Source organism: Gymnoscopelus microlampas, assembly GCF_963454915.1.
Source record: "Gymnoscopelus microlampas genome assembly, chromosome: 1".
NCBI classification, from domain to species: domain Eukaryota; kingdom Metazoa; phylum Chordata; class Actinopteri; order Myctophiformes; family Myctophidae; genus Gymnoscopelus; species Gymnoscopelus microlampas.
This window is the reverse complement of record NC_139962.1, coordinates 3284017-3303038: the sequence shown is the minus strand read 5'-3', so window position 1 is coordinate 3303038 and position 19022 is coordinate 3284017. Positions and strand designations below refer to the sequence as shown.

The window sequence follows — 19022 nt, the reverse complement described above, 5'->3', positions numbered from 1 at the left end:
TATGTGTCTGTAACTCTGAGTGTACAAATGGAACCAAATGGACCCTAACGGGTCCATTTGGTTCCATTTGTACACTCTCAGAGTTAAATGAACACTAGTGATGGTGATAAAGTGTAGATTGGGGACCCCCAAGAAATCAAAATGGTTGAGTCCCTGCCATATCTTTTCAAATGGGGGTCCGTGGGCTAATTAAGCAATATTACATGAGAGGGTGTGCTTTACCGTCATTATTGGCACGCCAGTGATGCGGTCAGGAACGAGGCGCAGCCGAGTTCCTGACCGCATCACTGAAGTGCCAAAATCTCACTGAAGTGCGAAAATAGCCGATCTACAAGCTCACAACGCGTCGCGTTGTGAGCTTGTAGATCTGCTATTTTTGCCGTGCGATACCTTCGTAACAACATAGTCCATTTTGCGTAGCTGTTTGTTCTCCGGCGGTGGGTCAGGATACTCTCTGTTTGTTTTCATACCGTGGGACAGCGTGACGTCACAGCACAGCTGGGCCATATATGGTCTAATCAGGTGAGGACTGCAGTGCGGAGTGATTAATTAATGTGATTCGGCCCGTGCTATGATGCTGGTTTGAAGCACGGCTAGAAAGCTATTTCAACCAATCGGATTGCTTGGTCGGAACTACCTGTTGTATAATATGTGTTAATTTAGGGGTCCTTGACGCAAAAAAGTTGAAAACCACTGTTCTAAACGACCGTTTATACCTGATCTCTGTGAGTATTCTAAACCACCGTTTATACCTGATCTCTGTGAGTATTCTAAACCACCGTTATACCTGATCTCTGTGAGTATTCTAAACCACCGTTTATACCTGATCTCTGTGAGTATTCTAAACCACCGTTATACCTGATCTCTGTGAGTATTCTAAACCACCGTTTATACCTGATCTCTGTGAGTATTCTAAACCACCGTTATACCTGATCTCTGTGAGTATTCTAAACCACCGTTATACCTGATCTCGTTGTTGATGGCGTCCAGCTGCTCCTGCAGCATGAGGGCCAGGGTCTGGGCGTCGGCCTGGCCCCCGGGGGACAGCAGGTCCACGGAGCTGAACATGGCCTCGCGGTCGTCCAGGTCGTCCAGGTCCGAGCCCTCGTCCAGCTCCAGGTCGCTCTCGAAGGCCTGGGCCACGTTGGCCAGAACGTTGGCCTGCTGCACGCGCTCCCACTCCTGCTCGTTCAGCGTCTGCACCTGCAACGCAAACAGTGGGGTAAAGTAACTAAGTATATTTACTCAAGTACTGTACTTAACACATTGGGTGCCAAAACCGTATATATACTTCTTTTCAATTACAACTGTTGAGTGCCAAAAACATTTTTTTTCTTTTTTCCATTTTTTCTTTTCTTTTTTCCTCCATAGCAACAGGAGATATCATTTTTCGAATATTTAGACTCCCATCCACTTCCTGGTTAACTTATGACTTCAAAAGCCTGTATCTCGGCTCCTGTGTACTTTTTTTTTTACAATGTATTTTTGACTATTTTTGACTATTTTTGACTATTTTCAACTGGCTGCAACTATGGAACGGTTTTCCGAATGTTTTTATTTTTTCCCCCCGATTGTATGAGACCTCTATATAATGAATGGATGTTTTTTTTTTTTTACATGGATTTGCTCGTCGTGGATTCCAGAGCTTTAAACAGTAAAGTGCAGTCAATGGGGAGAATGCTGGCACCCAACGTAAGTTGTTATGAAAAAATGCTGGCACCCCATGTGTTAAGTAACATTTTTAGGTATTTTTACTTTACTGGAGTATTTCAGTACTTCAACTCCACTACATCTCAGAGGCAAATATTGCACTTTTACTCCACTACAATTATTGTAAAACTTTAGTCACTAGTTACTTTGCAGATATACATTATTATATTATAAAAAATATGGGCCGTACTTAAGGCTGCCGTATCGGTAGTGAAAAAAGACAGGATAAGGACAGCGCTAGCTTTACCATCCTGCCATGTGTTTATTAGGGGCGGAAATTGGTACCTGACGATTCAATTCGATTCCGAGGGCTACGATTCAATTAAATTGCGATTAGCGATTAATTTACTTCCATTATCTTTTATTGATAATAAAAACTAATGGAAGAGATGTGTCAACAACAAATACAGAAAACCATCAAGAAAATAAATAAGTCCTTTTTTGTAAAATAATACTGACTGCTGACATTATATTCATATTATATTCTGATAACCAACCAAAATATGGCTGCTGCTCTGTGCAATTAGCGATATGATAGAAAAATAATCTTAAAAAAAAGAAAACGTTTTTTTTATAATCTTTTCCGAATCGCAATTAATTGCTGAATCGATGATATTTTCCACCCCTAGTGTGTATACCCTTCTAGTTTTGAACCAAAACTTGTAGACAAACAAACATTTGAACAAAATGGACCCCAGGGGTTTTGAAGGCCCTTTAAAGTGCAGGCAGGAGTGTGAGGGAATGGAGGGAGTGAACAGGAAGTGATGTCACTACACTACGGGGTCACATGTCACCGTCTGTGTCCCCAGCAGCTTGACTTACATGTCTCTGATGTCCACAACGGAGGCAAGACGGAAAAAAACACACAAAGACAGACAGGAAGGAGACCGTCAGACAGTAGTCGACCGTTAGGAGCAGTGGTTCTCAAACTGGGGTCCGGGGACCCCCGTCCCCCCGTCCCCCCAGCAAAATGTGTTCATATAGAGTCAAAATCAGTTTAACAACTTGGGAATCTTTTTTTAAACATTTTAATCACAAATCTTAACCCATTAAGACCTGGAACTGTGTCATTTTTAGATGTGAGCTAAAAAGCATTATTTTACACTTTGGGCTATTCAAAAATAGCAGATATACAAGCTCATAGCGCGGCACCGAGTGCCGCGCTATGAGCTTGTAGATCTGCTATTTTTGAAAATTCGTGAAAATGTGTGCAAATCTTTGAATATATATATTTTTAAAGCGAACATTTTTTTTGGGGGTCCTTGACATGAAAAAGATTGAGCACCACTGATATAGAAACATACGTTTGTCATAAAACTGTTGAGATTTAGGAGACATGTAGAATCGGCTTCAGGTCTCAATGGGTTAAGTGGGGGTCCCTGGCACTAACTCGTTTCAGACGGGGGGTCCGCAGCCAAATACATATTCAAGGTAAAGGAGTTGTTCACGCAAAAAAAAATCATTTTCTATCATTTACTACATTTACCCCATGAAGCCTTACATTCATGGACATTATTTGTGGTTGCATTTCACTGAGACAATAATGTGATGACCAGCTTACTGGTCATTAGGAGGGGAGAGAGAGAGAGAGAGAGAGAGAGAGGGAGAGGGAGCGAGAGAGAGAGAGGGAGAGAGAGGGGGAAACAGAGAGATAGAGAGAGAGAGAGAGAGAGAGGGAGCGAGAGAGAAAGAATTGAGTCTCCGCTAGTCATCAAAATATTGTCTCAGGAATGCGACAAAGACCCAAAAAAAAATCTCCATGAATTCAAAGCTTCATGTTGTATGTATTTTTTTTGGAGGTGAACTACTCCTTTAATGTGGGGGGTCCTTGACATGACAAGGTGTGAGAACCAGTGCGTTGAGAAGGTGATTGGAGGAGGAGGAGGGACACATGGTTATTCAAACAGACAGACAGACAGTACACTGTTAATGACATTATTAATAATGGCTGAAAGATCATTTGATGTTATATTTGTTATATGCAAAGGATCATCAATCACACCCTTAAGTACAACTTTGAGGTAATTTTACTTTACTGGAGTATTTTCAATTGTCTATACTTCTACTCCACTACATCTCAGAGGCAAATATTATACTTTTACTCCACTACAATTATTTGAAAACTTTAGTCACTAGTTACAGATATAAATGATTACATTATAAAACATGCATTAACCAATACAGCCCTATTTTATCCGTAGGCTATTTGAAAATAGCAGATATACAAGCTCACAACGCGTCGCATCGCGACGCGTTGTGAGCTTGTAGATCTGCTATTTAACTGCTATATAACACTTTTACTTTTGGTACTTTAAGTACATTTTAGTACAGGCAGTAGTTTTGGCAGTTAGTACAGTACTAACTAATTAACTAACCAACTAACTAACTGACTGACGTACCTTGGAGGGCTCGTCCCGCAGCGCCACGGCCCGCCCCTTCTGGGGTCTCCTGAGCACCAGGGCCCCGCCCCCCCCTCCGTAGTGGTCCGAGTTGCTCTCCATCATGGAGGAGGCCGACACCGGGTACCTGAAGTCTGGGGTGCTGCCCAGGTGAGACCGCCTGGAGAGAGAGACACACACACACACACACACACACACACACACACACACACGCAACAGTTAATTTAACTAATCAATTTAAACCATCATATCATACAAAACAATTGATTTGAATAAGATGACAGATTCTCTAAAATACGTTGTTTTTTTTTAACTGTCAAGGATTTAGAAGACATTTGTAGAATCCCCCAGAAGCAAAGATTTGACTTACAAATGATCACTTTACTTTTTTTTAAAAAAACTTTAAAAATATATATTCAAAGATTTGCAAAAATGTTCACGATTTTAAAAAAATATAGCAGATCTACAAGCTCATAGCGCGTCACTTTGTGCCGCATTTTGAGCTTGTATACTTTTGAATAGCCAAATAAATCTAAAATGACAGAGATGCGTTCCCAGTCTTAAGGGGTTAACTCAGGCGCTGCAATGAAAACATTAAAGATGGTTCGCAAACTGTAGTTCCATGAAGCCATATGTGGAACTAATAGTCTTCAGAGTGGTGTTAATCTTAAACTCTTGTACAGAGAGGGTGTAAATCTTACCCATTCAGCAGAGAGTTGCTCATAGAGGGTGTAAATCTTACCCATGCAGTAGAGAGTTGCTCATAGAGGGTGTAAATCTTACCCATGCAGTAGAGAGTTGCTCATAGAGGGTGTAAATCTTACCCATGCAGTAGAGAGTTGCTCCTACTCCTGCCCTGTTCGTTCTCAGCCCTCATCGTCTCAATCTGGATCAGAAGTTGTTCCTGGAGGATTAGAAACGTTGGAAACACAACTTAATGTCATGTGATGAACACACACACACACACACACACACACACACACACACACACACACACACACACACACACACACACACACACAGCCAACGCACAGATGCACGCACACAAACACACACATGTGCGTGTGCCAACGCACACATGCGCGCACACACACACACACACACACACACACACACACACACACACACACTAGGACTTCATATCAATAATAATGAATGCTACTAATGCAACATTAAGCACAATAATTTGACTACGTTTAAAAAAGTAAATCACATTTTCACCTGAATCACAACATGTTTACAATGTGTTTCTATGGCGGCACAATGAATATTATCAAGACATTTTGTAAGTGTGGAGAAAAGAAAACTGCAGGTACATGGTAGATGTGGAGCATCCATGTAGCATGGAATGGTCTTCCTCTGCGTATAAGGGATTGTGCTACATTAAAGGTAGGGTAAGTGATTTGATTTGGTTAAAATAAGTGTTAAATAGCTCTATATTCTGATAGTACTCATTGCTATGGAGTGTTTGTTCAGTAAAAGGAGTCTCCTTGTCTCTCCACCTCTTTATTAAACAGAAAATGCATTTTCGTTTCAGTTTCAGTTTCATTTCCAATTTTATCCAATCAGGATATATATTAAACAAGTGAAATTGGAAGTGATGACACTAAGAAATGAGCAGACAAAATTGGAACTGGAACACTATACAAATTAAGCTTAAAAATGGGTACTTTCTCCTGATTGGCTGAGATTTTGACACCTACCGGAAAATGTATTTTCTGTTTATTAAAGAGCTGGAGAGACAGGGAGACTCCTGTTACTGAACAAACACTCTATAGCAATGATTACTATCACAATATAGTGCTTTAACCTTTTAACAAAATACTTTTTGTTTTAACCCAACAAAAATCACTTACCCTACCTTTAACATCTTTTAAATTCAATCTGAAAAGATGGTTTGCTTGAAAACCAAAGCTGCAACCATGTGTGATCATGTTTTAGGTTTATTTTCATGCTGTGTTCCCTATGTAATGTCATGCAAATGTATTCCACCGTTTGTCTGTCTGTTTTATGTTTCTTTGTGAGGACTGCGGATGAAAATTAGCATCTTTGCTAAATCCAGTGTATTTTACGTGATGTGACGTCCATTAATATGCATTGTCCTGTCCAAATAAACAAATAAAAGTAAAAAAGTAAAAGCAACGACAGACCAACGCTATGAGACGCATAACGTTATGGAAGGAAGGCTGCGTTCCTGTAAAGCTGACAGCGTACTGCGTTTGGAGTTGAAATGTTTTGGGCTCGGTGCCGACCCGACACCCAGCAAAGTGTGTGCAGATGGAATAGTTTAATCCTCCATGTGTCTCTGCTCTGAGAGCTGAAGGTTTAGACTCGGCCAACTGTCTTCATCACTGCTGCAGAAACCTCATATCTCTGTATTCTGACTTTGTGTTTTTTTTCATAAATTAACCCATTCAAACCTGGAACCAGTGTTGATTTCGTCGACTTAAACTTGAACGAAATGTGGACGAAAATGTTTTTGTCGACTACCTTTTTTCACTGACGGAAACTAAATAAAAACTAAATAAAAACTAAGCTATGATGACTAAAACTAAGACTAAATATAACAAACAAAAACTAGACTAAAATGTTAGTGGAGAAGAGATCCAGTAGAACTAAAAGACAATTTGGTTGCGCTCGGGTGTTTCGATCTGAAAATAGCAGATCTACAAGCTCACAACGCGTTGTGAGCTTGTAGATCTGCTATTTTCAGCATGCAACCAAGTGTAAAATCAGCCGTTACGACACCATCAAGGCACCGCCACAATACATTTTAGTCGACTAAATCAACTGTAGATTTAGTCGACTAAAACTAAAACATTTCAGGTGACTAAAACTAAATCAAAATTTGCTGTCAAAAATCAACACTGCCTGGAACTTATCAGTGTCATTTTAAGATTTATTTGGCTATTCAAAAATAGAAGATATCTAGCAGCTATGAGCTTGTATATCTGCTATTTTTGAATAGCCAAAGCCATCTAAAATGACACAGATGCGTTCCCCGGTTTGAAGTGGTTATAACCCATCTGTCTTACCTTCTCATGGTGAGCCTCCTCTATCAGCTTCTTGGTGTGGTCCAGATCTCTGATGAGGGCATTCTGAGGACACACAGCACCAAATCACACTTTAGACCATATAGCACAACATGTATATTAACTCTCTGCCTACGTTTTTGAGAATTAAGCTATTGCCTGCCAAAAACGCTTATAAACGTTTTTTTTTATTTTTTTATCAAAAACAAAATAAAAATTATTCTAAAATTATTCTTTATTATTTTGTTTTTTCCGTTTTTCCGTTCGTCACAAAGAACCAGGAGATAACATTTTCCAAAAAGTTGCTGCTCCATTCACTTCAATGTTAAAAAATAAACAGAGAAAAAAATAAAAAAATTTACAATATCAACAGTTTTACCATGTAAGTTGTCAGTTTAAGAGTTAATATACCATGGGTCTTCAACAGGGGGTCCGGGACCCCTAGGGAATCCTCAGAGTCACTTGCATTTGCATTTGCCGAGAAGAGAACAAACGATCTACAAGCTCACAACGTCGCGCACTGCGACACGTTGTGAGCTTGTAGATCGGCTATTTTCGGCAGAGATGTTTGGTGTAGAGGGAAAAAATGAACAGACCAAGTACAGAGCCAAAGGTCAAGTTTACTAAGTATTGAGGGTTTAAGTAGAAAATACACACTAACATGAATCCAACATATTGATAGAAATAACATTACTGATGACACATGCTGTCAAACAGGTCTATGAAGGTATATATGAAACCTATGAAAATGTGTACACAGTATATAGTGGGGGTCCCTTCTCCATCACCTCTCTCAGCTGAGGGGTCCTTGGCCTGAAAAAAACATTGAAGACCCCCAGTGTACACCGCTAGTGTAGTATATCTATGACAGGGCTGATGCAACCTTGATGATGGAGAGGGCCACTATATTTACACACTCACTCCAGAGGCCCACATTACATATTATTATTGCCGTCGGGCAGAAACCTAATTACTGACATATTTGTCTCCGCCAGAGGTGGAGAGTATGTTTTCGTCTCCGTCCGTCTCAGCCAAGCTAACATTGGTCAGGCTTCACGTGACACGTGACAATATGTTGTCACCAATGCTTTGATTGGCTAGCGAGACGCATGATGACATAAAATCCTATAAATAGCAAATGTGCTTCAAAAAATCATTTATATTTTTTGAAGCCAAGCTAACATTGGTCAAGTGACACGTGACAATATGTAATATAAATAGGTAAGACAGGATTAATCAGGAACAGTACTGGCGGAGACCTGTGCTCCGAGGAGCACATTTTCTAGTTTACCTTTTTTTCGTAAATGAATGCTACACTTCGTCATTCTAGTATGTCACACAAAAGTAGCAAAAATAGCTGAACTACAAGCTCAAAACGCGTCGCCATATTTTTTGGTATTTTGAAATTGGAATCCTGAATTCTTTTTTGGGTATTTTTTAATTGGAATCCTCAAAAGTATCATTTTTATTTAATTTCAAATGCATTTAGTTATACTTAAGTTAACTTTATGAAATACAAATACATTGGACATAAAAAAGTCATTAAACTAATAGATTGAAGTAATTAAAGCGGGTCATGATTGCATGTTTGGAATTGTAACAGCTGAAATCAATAATATATATGAATATATATATATTCCGACATTAACCTGTGGGCCGCCAGTTGCCCATGTATGGATCTATGGTGTAGTCCTGTGTCCGTGTCTCTCACCTTGTCCTCCAGAGCAGACATCCTCTCCTTTAGGTGGAGCTGTAGTCTCTCGTTGGACTCTGACAGCAGCTTGTCCACGGTCTCTGACAGACGCCTGTTGTGCTCCTCGTTCATCTTCTCCCTCTGGCGCGCCTAAAACACCCAGAGGTAGGACATTAACAGAACAATCGAATATTCGACTGCTGTACATCAAAATCGTTTTTTTTTGGTAAGATTTTTTGGTAAGATTTTTTTTTTTTGGTAAGACTTTTCTACAGCAGACACACAGCTGTGAGCTCTGGTGTTGGTAGTTTTCCTAATCCATTCATGGTTGATTGTTGTCAAATCATTTCATACTGTAGTATGTGAGGTTAGGGCAGGGCTGTCCCCTAAAAGTCGACGCGTCGGGCGAGGAGCCCGACGTCGACTCGCATTCCTTGAGTCGAGTCGTCAATGCCCTTTTTTTTTGCCCTTTAAATTTTAATAATCAAATCGATTAATCGAATACTTATAGGTCGAATAAGTCGAATGCTAAAAATCACTATTGGTGAATAACACATAGGAACGTATACGGAATGTATGCCTCAAACACCAGGACAACGGAAGAGGAAGAAGTCAACCTGAGTCAAAACATTTCTCTCCCTCTCCTCTCCTCTCCTCTCCTCTCCTCTCCTCTCATCCCTCCATCTCACCCTGAGCAGCTCCTGGTTCTTCTCCTCCAGCTGGGCCTCCATCTGCCGTAGCCCCTCCTCTACGTTGCCATGACGCTCCTCTGCCTGTACAGGACACACGACAAAGGGGAACGGTCAAACCCCTGATACAACCACGAGCCCACTACCCTCTGCTGTTCCCACGCACCCCCCCCCCCAGCCCACTCCTTCACACACAGCTAAACAAGGGTCAGAAATTGAACCCATTCTGTTTAGCTTTCTAGCATCTTTTTTTCTCCCCAATTCGGTCGTTATTGCCAATGAATTCCTCCACGCACACGCACACACACACACACACACACACACACACACACACACACACACACACACACACACACGCGTCTGTGTTGTCACTGCTGTTGTATCCTACTGACTCACCTGCCAGTGAGGAGCCCCCACCAGGAGGAGGACATAGAGCGGTGGTTCTCAAACTTTTTCATGTCAAGGACCCCCAAATTGACACTTATAACCCCCGGACCCCCATTTGTAAAGATAAGCCAGGGACCCCCATGAGAGAAGATTTTTACAGCTCTAGCAGTGATTCTCAACCATTGTAATGTAAGTTACATGCATTTAAGCTACGGGTCCATTTGGTTCCATTTGTACACTCTCAGAGTTACAGACCCATAAGGGTCCATTTGGTTCTTATAAATCATTTAGCTGGGGACCCCCTGGTATCTCCTCAAGTACCCCTGGGGGTCCCCGGACCCCACTTTGAGAACCGATGACATAGAGCCTTCGTCCTACTCCTCCTCCCGCCCAACACTCCCCGTTGACAGGCTCCACCCCCCCCCCCCCCCCAGCCTGTACGAGTACGCGCTATGACTAATATGACCCTCCCCGTCCGGCCTCCCTTCCCCCGAACACGGGCACTCATCTATCTAACCCTGAAACATGACAGTCATGGTGCCACGTCCCCCTGGTTTAGAGCGGTGTTCCATTTGTTTACATTTTGCCAACTCTCACATGTACATAAACGTTCACATTTCAAATATAAAGTGTTTACCCATGAGCCACGGATGTTACAAGGCGATGCGGACCACATTAAGTACCCATATCCCCCGTATTGTTCAATAAACAGCATTTTAATCCCATCGCCGGCCATTTCCTTTTTTTTTTTTTTTTTTTGTAATGTATCAGAGTGCAATACACCTCCCAACCATTAGTGTCGCATGGTTGGAAGTATCGGAGACAATTTGGAGAGAATGGCCGGCGATCGGATTAAAATGCTTGTTATTGAACAATACGGGAGGTACGGGTACTTATCGCGGTCCGCATCGCCTTGTAACATCCGTGGCTCGGGGGTAAGCACTTTATATTTGAAATCTGAACGTTTATGTACATGTGAGAGTTGGCACTGTAACAAAAATCGAACACCGCTATAAACCTGGGGGACATGGCACCATGACGCTTGTAAACAAGCGTCATGTGAACCATGGCTATCATCTATCCATCATTCTGAGACTGACATTCTGGGTCAGACACATATAGTCGTGGGACACAGACCACAGCACAGAGCATTCTGGGATCGCCGTTATTTAAACAAAAAGAATATTTAGTAGGGATTGTTTTCCTTCTTTTGTGAAGGAATCGAACCGGAGATGTGGCATTTATGTGGTCGCCCACAATGTGAGCTTGCAGATCTGCTATTTTCACTATGATTGATCTTTTTTTTAATAAAGTTTATGGTAAAGGTTTTTATTTGGGCGTGGACATGTCAAAGAAAATGTACATGGCCATTTGTACTTTTGAATACTTACTACTACTAGTGTTACTTAAATACTAGTAATTTTAAACAGGAAGTAATCCAGTACAACTCCTCGTTTTAACCACTTAATACTTCTTCATATGAAAAATATATCAAAATAATACAAAAATAGTCTGAAAGCTTGTAAATCAGCAAGTTTGAACATGTTCCCCTAACATGTCACATGGTCAACATAGGGACAGCAGGTTAAAAGTGGTTAAAAACACATAATAAAACACAGTTACGATTTAAACACCTTATAGACGGGTTTCCTGTTAGAGGATATGACCGCGCAGAGGAGGGGTAAGCCTATAGAGGGCGCCATTACCCGCAGCAGCTCTGGTCAAATGTCCATTCATAAAAGTAGATTAAATTATGCAGTTTGTAATACCTTGTTTACTCAATAAAAATGATTTGTCGGAAGTTGGATCTGTTTGTATATAATAGCAGCATTATGCCTATTATGCCTATAATAGCAGAATTATGGCTATCTAACTCCCGAACATAACAACAGAGTGAACGGCGCAACAATTCGTTTCCCCCGAGCATGCGCAGATTGCGCATTCTGCTCTGTGATGACGTCGCGCGGAAATCCGTCTATATACCACACTTCAGTTATCCGGGGTCCCCCAAGGGTTCTATACTAGGTCCGGACCGCTTTTCCCCCCCTACAAAAACTGTCTTCACCAACAGTAGCCGATCTACAAGCTCAGCGCTTTGAAGAACAGAGACACTGGGGTTCAAATGGTTAAAAGGAACAGAGATGAGAACGAGCGTGGCAGCAGTTCTGATGGGCAGGGTTTCCTGGCATTTCCTGTTAGTGTTATGCCTAATTTACACCCGTCCCCCGCCCGTCCCGTCCCCCCTGATGCACCACCACGTCACTCGCCACAAAACGTTGTCAGTTTTGTGATAGAGAAGCAGTGGTGGTGAAAGTACTCACATACTAACCCATTAAGACCTGGAACTGTGTCATTTTTAGATCTGAGCTAAAAAGAATTATTTTACACTTTGGGCTATTTAAAAGCTCATAGCACGGCACTGAGTGCCGCGCTATGAGCTTGTAGATCTGCTATTTTTGAAAAATCGTGAAAATGTGTGCAAATCTTTGAATATATATATTTTTAAAACGAACATTTTGAACTCAAATCGTTGCTTCTGGGGGGTCCCTGGAACAAAATATTTTGATGGGGGTCCGCGGCCAAATACATATCATTTTGGGGGTCCTTGACATGAAAAAGATTGAGCACCACTGATATAGAAACATACGTTTTTCAGAAAACTGTTGAGATTTAGGAGACATGTAGAATCGGCTTCAGGTCTCAATGGGTTAAAAAAAAAAACTTTTTTGTTTAAAATAGCCGATCTACAAGCTCACAATGCGTCGCATCGTGTCACACTGTGAGCTCCAGCGGCCTCTAGAAGCCCATAGTGGACACCGCTATCTTTTATACAATTAAGTGCAGCATCTTCAACTGGTAAATTGCAGTAGTTCATATTGTTAACTTGAGTATTTTTCTATGAATTGTTCAGGCCGAGTAGCTGTACAGTACATGTACTCTCAGGGTCTCTAAGTATAGGGGGATACGGACATGGGAACACTCTAGAACCTGGCAACCTGGTTAATTATGATGAGTGTGTATAAATAGTTGTCTAGAAACAATACGGAGCCAGAAAGAGGATCTGGTTTCATTTCCATGAATATTTCTCTCCTTTATTTGTCACTCCACCCATCTCTTACATAACGAGCTGTAGCACTGTGTCTCTAATCTATATCAATCACTCACTCCATGAAGACTGGAATTCCACACATTCCTCCTGAGACAATAATCAAATATTTGATGACGCGTGCGTGTGTGCTGTGAGTCTGTGACGGGTCGTGTGTGTGTGTGTGTGTGTGTGTGTGCGTCTAATCTAGGTTGTGTTATTAGCACACACAGCTTCGCTCAAACAGCTTAAACATCAACTTCTCATGGTTGTGGGGAGAGACGTGTGCGCGTGCGTGCGTGCGCGTGTGTGAACTGTTGCAGCTAGGCAGACATCCAACACATAACTAAAAGTCTGCAAATACTTCTGCAAATGCAAATCTGCAAATACTATATATACTGTATTTGCAATATATATAATATACTGTATTTGCAAATCTGCAAATACTAAAGCACTTTGTGCGGCTTGATTGTTGTTTTTTTGTTTTCTTCACGTCGCCACAGACACAGTTAAATCCGTTAAAATTGCGCGTTCATTTGGTTCTAAACACACAGGGGATCTGTGTGAGACGAACAGTGAAGACCCGCTTCGATTTGCAATCCGCCATCTTGAAGCTACAGCGGTGAACGCTAAACAGCGATCAGCGAGGAGAAAAACAACAACAGAGATAATCGACTTTTAGGTTTCGTTCTAGACAGGAAGCGGATGGGATCGGAAAAAACGGATCCCGGATAATTCCGTTTCCGGTGGTGCTACAATGAAATGTGTCGTGTCGAACGAGGCCTACAATGCAATGTGAACCTGCGAGTGAAAAAAAAAAAAAAGACCACTTCGCGTAGGTCTACGTGGCGGCTTTAAATAGGTTCGCGTAGCTCTACGCAATTGGCAGTCAATGTGTTAAAGGAATAGTTCACCCCAAAAAATAATGTTTTTCTATCGATTACACAGCCCATGAAGCCTTGAATTCATGGAGTGATTTTAAGTTTTTGTCGCATTCCCGAGACAACAATATATCCGGTAGGAGACTCAAAGTTGACACTTTTTCATGTCAATGACCCCCATCTCAAAATGTTTTGTTCCAGGGACCCCACAGAAGCAAAGACTTTAGTTAAAAATGTTCGCTTTAAAACAATATATATTCAAAGATTTGCACACATTTTCATAATTATTCAAAAATAGCAGATCTACAAGCTTGTACGAGGGAGTACTGTATCTCTCTATACTTTACTGGGAGTGGAGTACTTTGTCCAGCAGCTGGCCCTTGGCTTTCAGGGCTAATGAAGGCACGCTTGGACCAAAAGCGTGGGTTCAGTGGGTCTTGTCCCAGACAAACTATAAATGGACCTGGAGGCCGGAGCCAAACGCTCTAAGAATAGCTCACTGCGGGGGATACGGAGTCAACCTAAACAATCACTTTCCTCGCCAGCTTCCTCAGGGACATGACGACCACCACACGGCAGAGAGGGAAATAAACCTTATAGTGCCGACAACAGAACTCTGTGTGTGTGTGTGTGTGTGTGTGTGTGTGTGTGTGTGTGTGTGTGTGTGTGTGTGTGTGTGTGTGTGTGTGTGTGTGTGTGTGTGAGTGCGCAGTTAGCGCCAATTCACTTTTCACTCTGTTAAGATTTTTCATCGTTTTCCTTTTCTCACTGACAAAAACTAGATAAAAACTAAGCTATCATGACTAAAACTAAGACTACATTTCGTCAACAAATAAAAACTAGACTAAAATGTTAGTGAGGGATCTAGTGGAGAAGAGATCCAGTAGAACTAAGACAACTATGTTTGGTTGCGTTCAGGTGTTGTGCTCTGAAAATAGCAGATCTACAAGCTCACAACGCGTCGCGCTGCAACGTGTTGTGAGCTTGTAGATCTGCTATTTTCAGCATGCGACCGAGTGTAAAATCAGGCAATACGACGCCATCAAGGCACCGCCAACATACATTTTAGTCGACTAAATCAACTGTTGTCGACTAAAATCTTATGAGATTTTAGTCGACTAAGTCAACTGTCGACTAAAATCTTATGAGATTTTAGTCGACTAAAACTAGACTAACAGTAAAGTTAGAGTGTCAGCAGTTTGAAACAGCACAGCGGTACAGTTAGAAGAAAGAAACACCTACGCTAAAAGGATGACACAAAAAGCCCCCCCAGAGGGGCTTAGTTTCCTCCCTCACTGTTACTACGTCTCATTATACTAATTGTGTGTGTGTGTGTGTGTGTGTGTGTGTGTGTGTGTGTGTGTCTGTGTGTGTGTGTGTGTGTGTGTGTGTGTGTGTGTGTGTGTGTGTGTGTGTGTGTGTGTGAATGTGTGTGTGAATGGGTGAATGTCATGCACAATCTATGTAAAGCGCTTTGGATGAAAGCGCTTTATAAATGCACCATTTAGATGGGGGTCACAGCTAAATACATTTACATAGGGTTATATAAAGGGTATATAAAGTACCTTGGTGAAGGTTAGGGGTATATAAAGGGTATATAAAGGGTATATAAAGGGTATATAAAGTACCTTGGTGAGGGTTAGGGGTATATAAAGGGTATATAAAGTACCTTGGTGAGGGTTAGGGGTATATAAAGTACCTTGGTGAGGGTTAGGGGTATATAAAGTACCTTGGTGAGGGTTAGGGGTATATAAAGTACCTTGGTGAGGGCTAGGGGTATATAAAGTACCTTGGTGAGGGTTAGGGGTATATAAAGTACCTTGGTGAGGGCTAGGGGTATATAAAGTACCTTGGTGAGGGTTAGGGGTATATAAAGGGTATATAAAGTACCTTGGTGAGGGCAGCCACCCTCTGGGCCAGCTCAGCCTCTACCTCAGGAAGGGTCTCAGCCTTCCGGATCGTCTGTTGCAGCTTCTGCTCAGCCAGGTCCAGCTTCTCCTGGAGCTGCCGGTTCCTGTCCTCCGTCTGACACACACACACACACACACACACACACACACACACACACACACACACACACACACACACACACACACACACACACACACACACACACACACACACACACACACACACACACACACACACACACACACACACACACACACACACACACACATTATTTTTGGGAAAACAAATATAACAGGGTTGATAGTTCATGGTCCCTAAGGCATTGGTTCTCAAAGTGGGGTCCGGGGACCCCCAGGGGTCCTTGAGGGAGTTCCAGGGGGTCCCCAGCTAAATGATAGATTAGGCACTAAATGGACCCTTATGGGTCTGTAACTCTGAGAGTGTACAAATGGAACCAAATGGACCCTAACGGGTCCATTTGGTTCCATTTGTACACTCTCAGAGTTATATTGACATAGATTTTACAATATAAATTGCGGTCCAAGTGATAGAAATGCCATTAAATGGGGGTCTGTAGCCCTAATGCATGTCAAACTGGGGGGTCCTTGAAATTAAAATGGTTGAGAATCACTGCTAGAGCCGTAAGAAATCTTCTCTTATGGGGGTCCCTGGCATATCTTTTGAAATGGGGGTCCGCGAACTAATAAGTGTCAATTTGGGGGTCCTTGACATGAAAAAGTTTGAGAACCACTGCCCTAAGGATATACATGACACCTTCTCCTCCACACAGACACACTGACTGTAACAGCTGAAACAGAGCAATATTTTGCTAATCGTTTGGCTTTGCTCTTTGTCATGCCAGTGATTGTCAGGCCACTCGTGGCTAGCTTATATACATACATGGCCCAGGCTTCCAAATATGAGTACAGACAATCTGCATCTGTACCCATAAGGTTTGTTATGATTCTCAGTAGAGGTTGGTACTTAGAATGTTTATCTTGGTAAGCCTGGTTCATGTAGAGATCAAAGACACAGAATCAGAACCTCCTTGTGACTGGTGTCAACAAAAACGACATCAGTATCTGCTCATTTCTTTGTGTCATCACTTCCAATTTCACTTGTATCCTGTCTTGAGTTCTCTATCCTGATTGGATAAAATTGGTATCCTGACTTGAAAATGCATGTTCTGTTTAATAAAGAACTGGAGAGACATGGAGACTCCTGTTACTGAACAAACAATCTATAGCAATGATTGAGTACTATCAGAATATAATAGGCCTGTCAAAAACAATCGATTCATGAATAAATCGCGATTCTTAATGCCACGATTTTAAAATCGATTCAAAATATTAAAAATTGATTTTTTAAATTGATTTTGTATTATTTTTGTTATAAGTTAGTACCTTTTTCACTGGCACTTTGTCTGATATCAATGTCAGAAAGACTGACTGACATGATCTGGCTGCATTGAAGTGTATGATTCAACTTTTCATGGTTTATATTGTTCAGAATTGTTTTAAAATGTTCTAGTATAATTAAAGCAAAGTGATTTGGGGTAGAAAATCGCAATAAATCACAGAATCGAATCAAATATCAATTAATCGCAGAATCGCAATTTTAATCGAATCGGCACCCTAGGAATCGATTTTGAATCGAATCGTGAGGTAAGTGAATCGTGACACCCCTAGAATATAGAGCTATTTAACACTTAGACAGGGTCTACATTGTTGCCGATCTCCATCGTACAACAATCTTTTCTTCCTCCGTGATGTAACACAGCCTTACTTGGACTGTGAACGTGCTAACGTGATGATGTTCTAACATACATGTTTTGAAACATTGTAACACAAATCTTCTATAGGGGTCCCTGGCAAAACATATTTTCAGACGGCGGTCTGCGGACAAATACATGAATTCATTGATTTAGGGGTCCTTGACATGAATGAACCACTGGTTTATAGGAAAGAAGCCCAAATAAACAAAAAACTAGGGCTGGGACTTGATTAAAAAAATGAATCTAATTAATTAGAGGCTTTGTAATTAATTAATCAAAATGAATCGCATTTTGGTTTGTGTCTGTGTCTGTGTGTCTCTGTGTCTGTGTGTGTGTGTGTGTGTGTGTGTGTGTGTGTGTGTGGTTCCTGTCTAAAGAGCGAGTCCTTGTGTGTGTGTGTGTGTGTGTGTGTGTGTGTGTGTGTGTGTGTGTGTGTGTGTGTGTGTGTGTCTGTCTCTGTGTGTGTGTGTGTGTGTGTGTGTGTGTGTGTGTGTGTGTGTGTGTGTGTGTGTGTGTGTGTGTCTCTGTGTGTGTGTGTGTGTGTGTCTCTGTGTGTGTGTGTGTGTGTGTGTGTGTGTGTGTGTGTGTGTGTGGTACCTGTCTAAAGAGCGAGTCCTTGTTGGCCACCTCGTTCTCCAGCTTGTCGTTGAGGTCGTGGACGGAGGTGGCCTCTCTCTGGGCCGCCAGGTAGCGCTTCTCCAGCGTGGTGATCCTCTCCTCCATGTCGTCCTTCTGAGCCATGGACTACACACACACACACACACACACACACACACACACACACACACACACACACACACACACACACACACTTAATAACGTATTTATGTCCACATAAGAGATACAATACAAGGACACACATGTTTACACAGTGTTGTAAAAACAACAGTCAGGACAAATACCCACACACACACTTCAGGGTAGTGTTTATTTTGACAGCAAATTTTGATTTAGTTTTAGTCTTGTGAATCAAATAATAGTCGACTAAATCTACAGATGATTTAGTCGACTGAAATGTATGTTGGCGGTGCCTTGATGGTGTCGTAATGGCTGATTTTACACTTGGTTGCATGCTGAAAATAGCAGATCTACAAGCTCACAACGAGTCCTAGCGCTTGTAGATCTGCTATTTTCAGAGTGCAACACCCGAGCGTAACCAAACATAAAATGACTTGTTTTTTAGTTCTACTGGATCTCTTCTCCACTAGTCTTAGTTCTACTGGATCTCTTCTCCACTAGTCTTAGTTCTACTGGATCTCTTCTCCACTAGTCTTAGTTCTACTGGATCTCTTCTCCACTAGTCTTAGTTCTACTGGATCTCTTCTCCACTAGTCTTAGTTCTACTGGATCTCTTCTCCACTAGTCTTAGTTCTACTGGATCTCTTCTCCACTAGTCTTAGTTCTACTGGATCTCTTCTCCACTAGATCCCTCACTAACATTTTATTTTATTTGTTGACAAA

At 41.6% G+C, this 19022-nt stretch overlaps 1 protein-coding gene across 5 annotated transcripts in view; it reads right to left on the bottom strand.

Annotated features, from left to right (window-relative positions):
* The window catches only part of ppfia1 (PTPRF interacting protein alpha 1), a 132368-nt gene that overhangs the window by 52546 nt on the left and 60800 nt on the right, over nucleotides 1–19022 (bottom strand). For 3 of the 5 annotated variants that reach the window (XM_084059162.1, XM_084059165.1, XM_084059164.1), the window contains exons 8-15: nucleotides 18159–18305; nucleotides 15767–15901; nucleotides 9524–9607; nucleotides 8853–8984; nucleotides 7145–7207; nucleotides 4934–5013; nucleotides 4098–4269; nucleotides 965–1197 (exon numbers count right to left, since the gene is read on the bottom strand). In XM_084059162.1, the coding sequence (XP_083915288.1) occupies nucleotides 965–1197; nucleotides 4098–4269; nucleotides 4934–5013; nucleotides 7145–7207; nucleotides 8853–8984; nucleotides 9524–9607; nucleotides 15767–15901; nucleotides 18159–18305 (1046 nt within the window). Of the gene's footprint in view, nucleotides 1–964; nucleotides 1204–4097; nucleotides 4270–4933; nucleotides 5014–7144; nucleotides 7208–8852; nucleotides 8985–9523; nucleotides 9608–15766; nucleotides 15902–18158; nucleotides 18306–19022 lie in introns of all 5 variants that reach the window. The other 2 variants (XM_084059163.1, XM_084059166.1) reach the window with 1 other exon arrangement.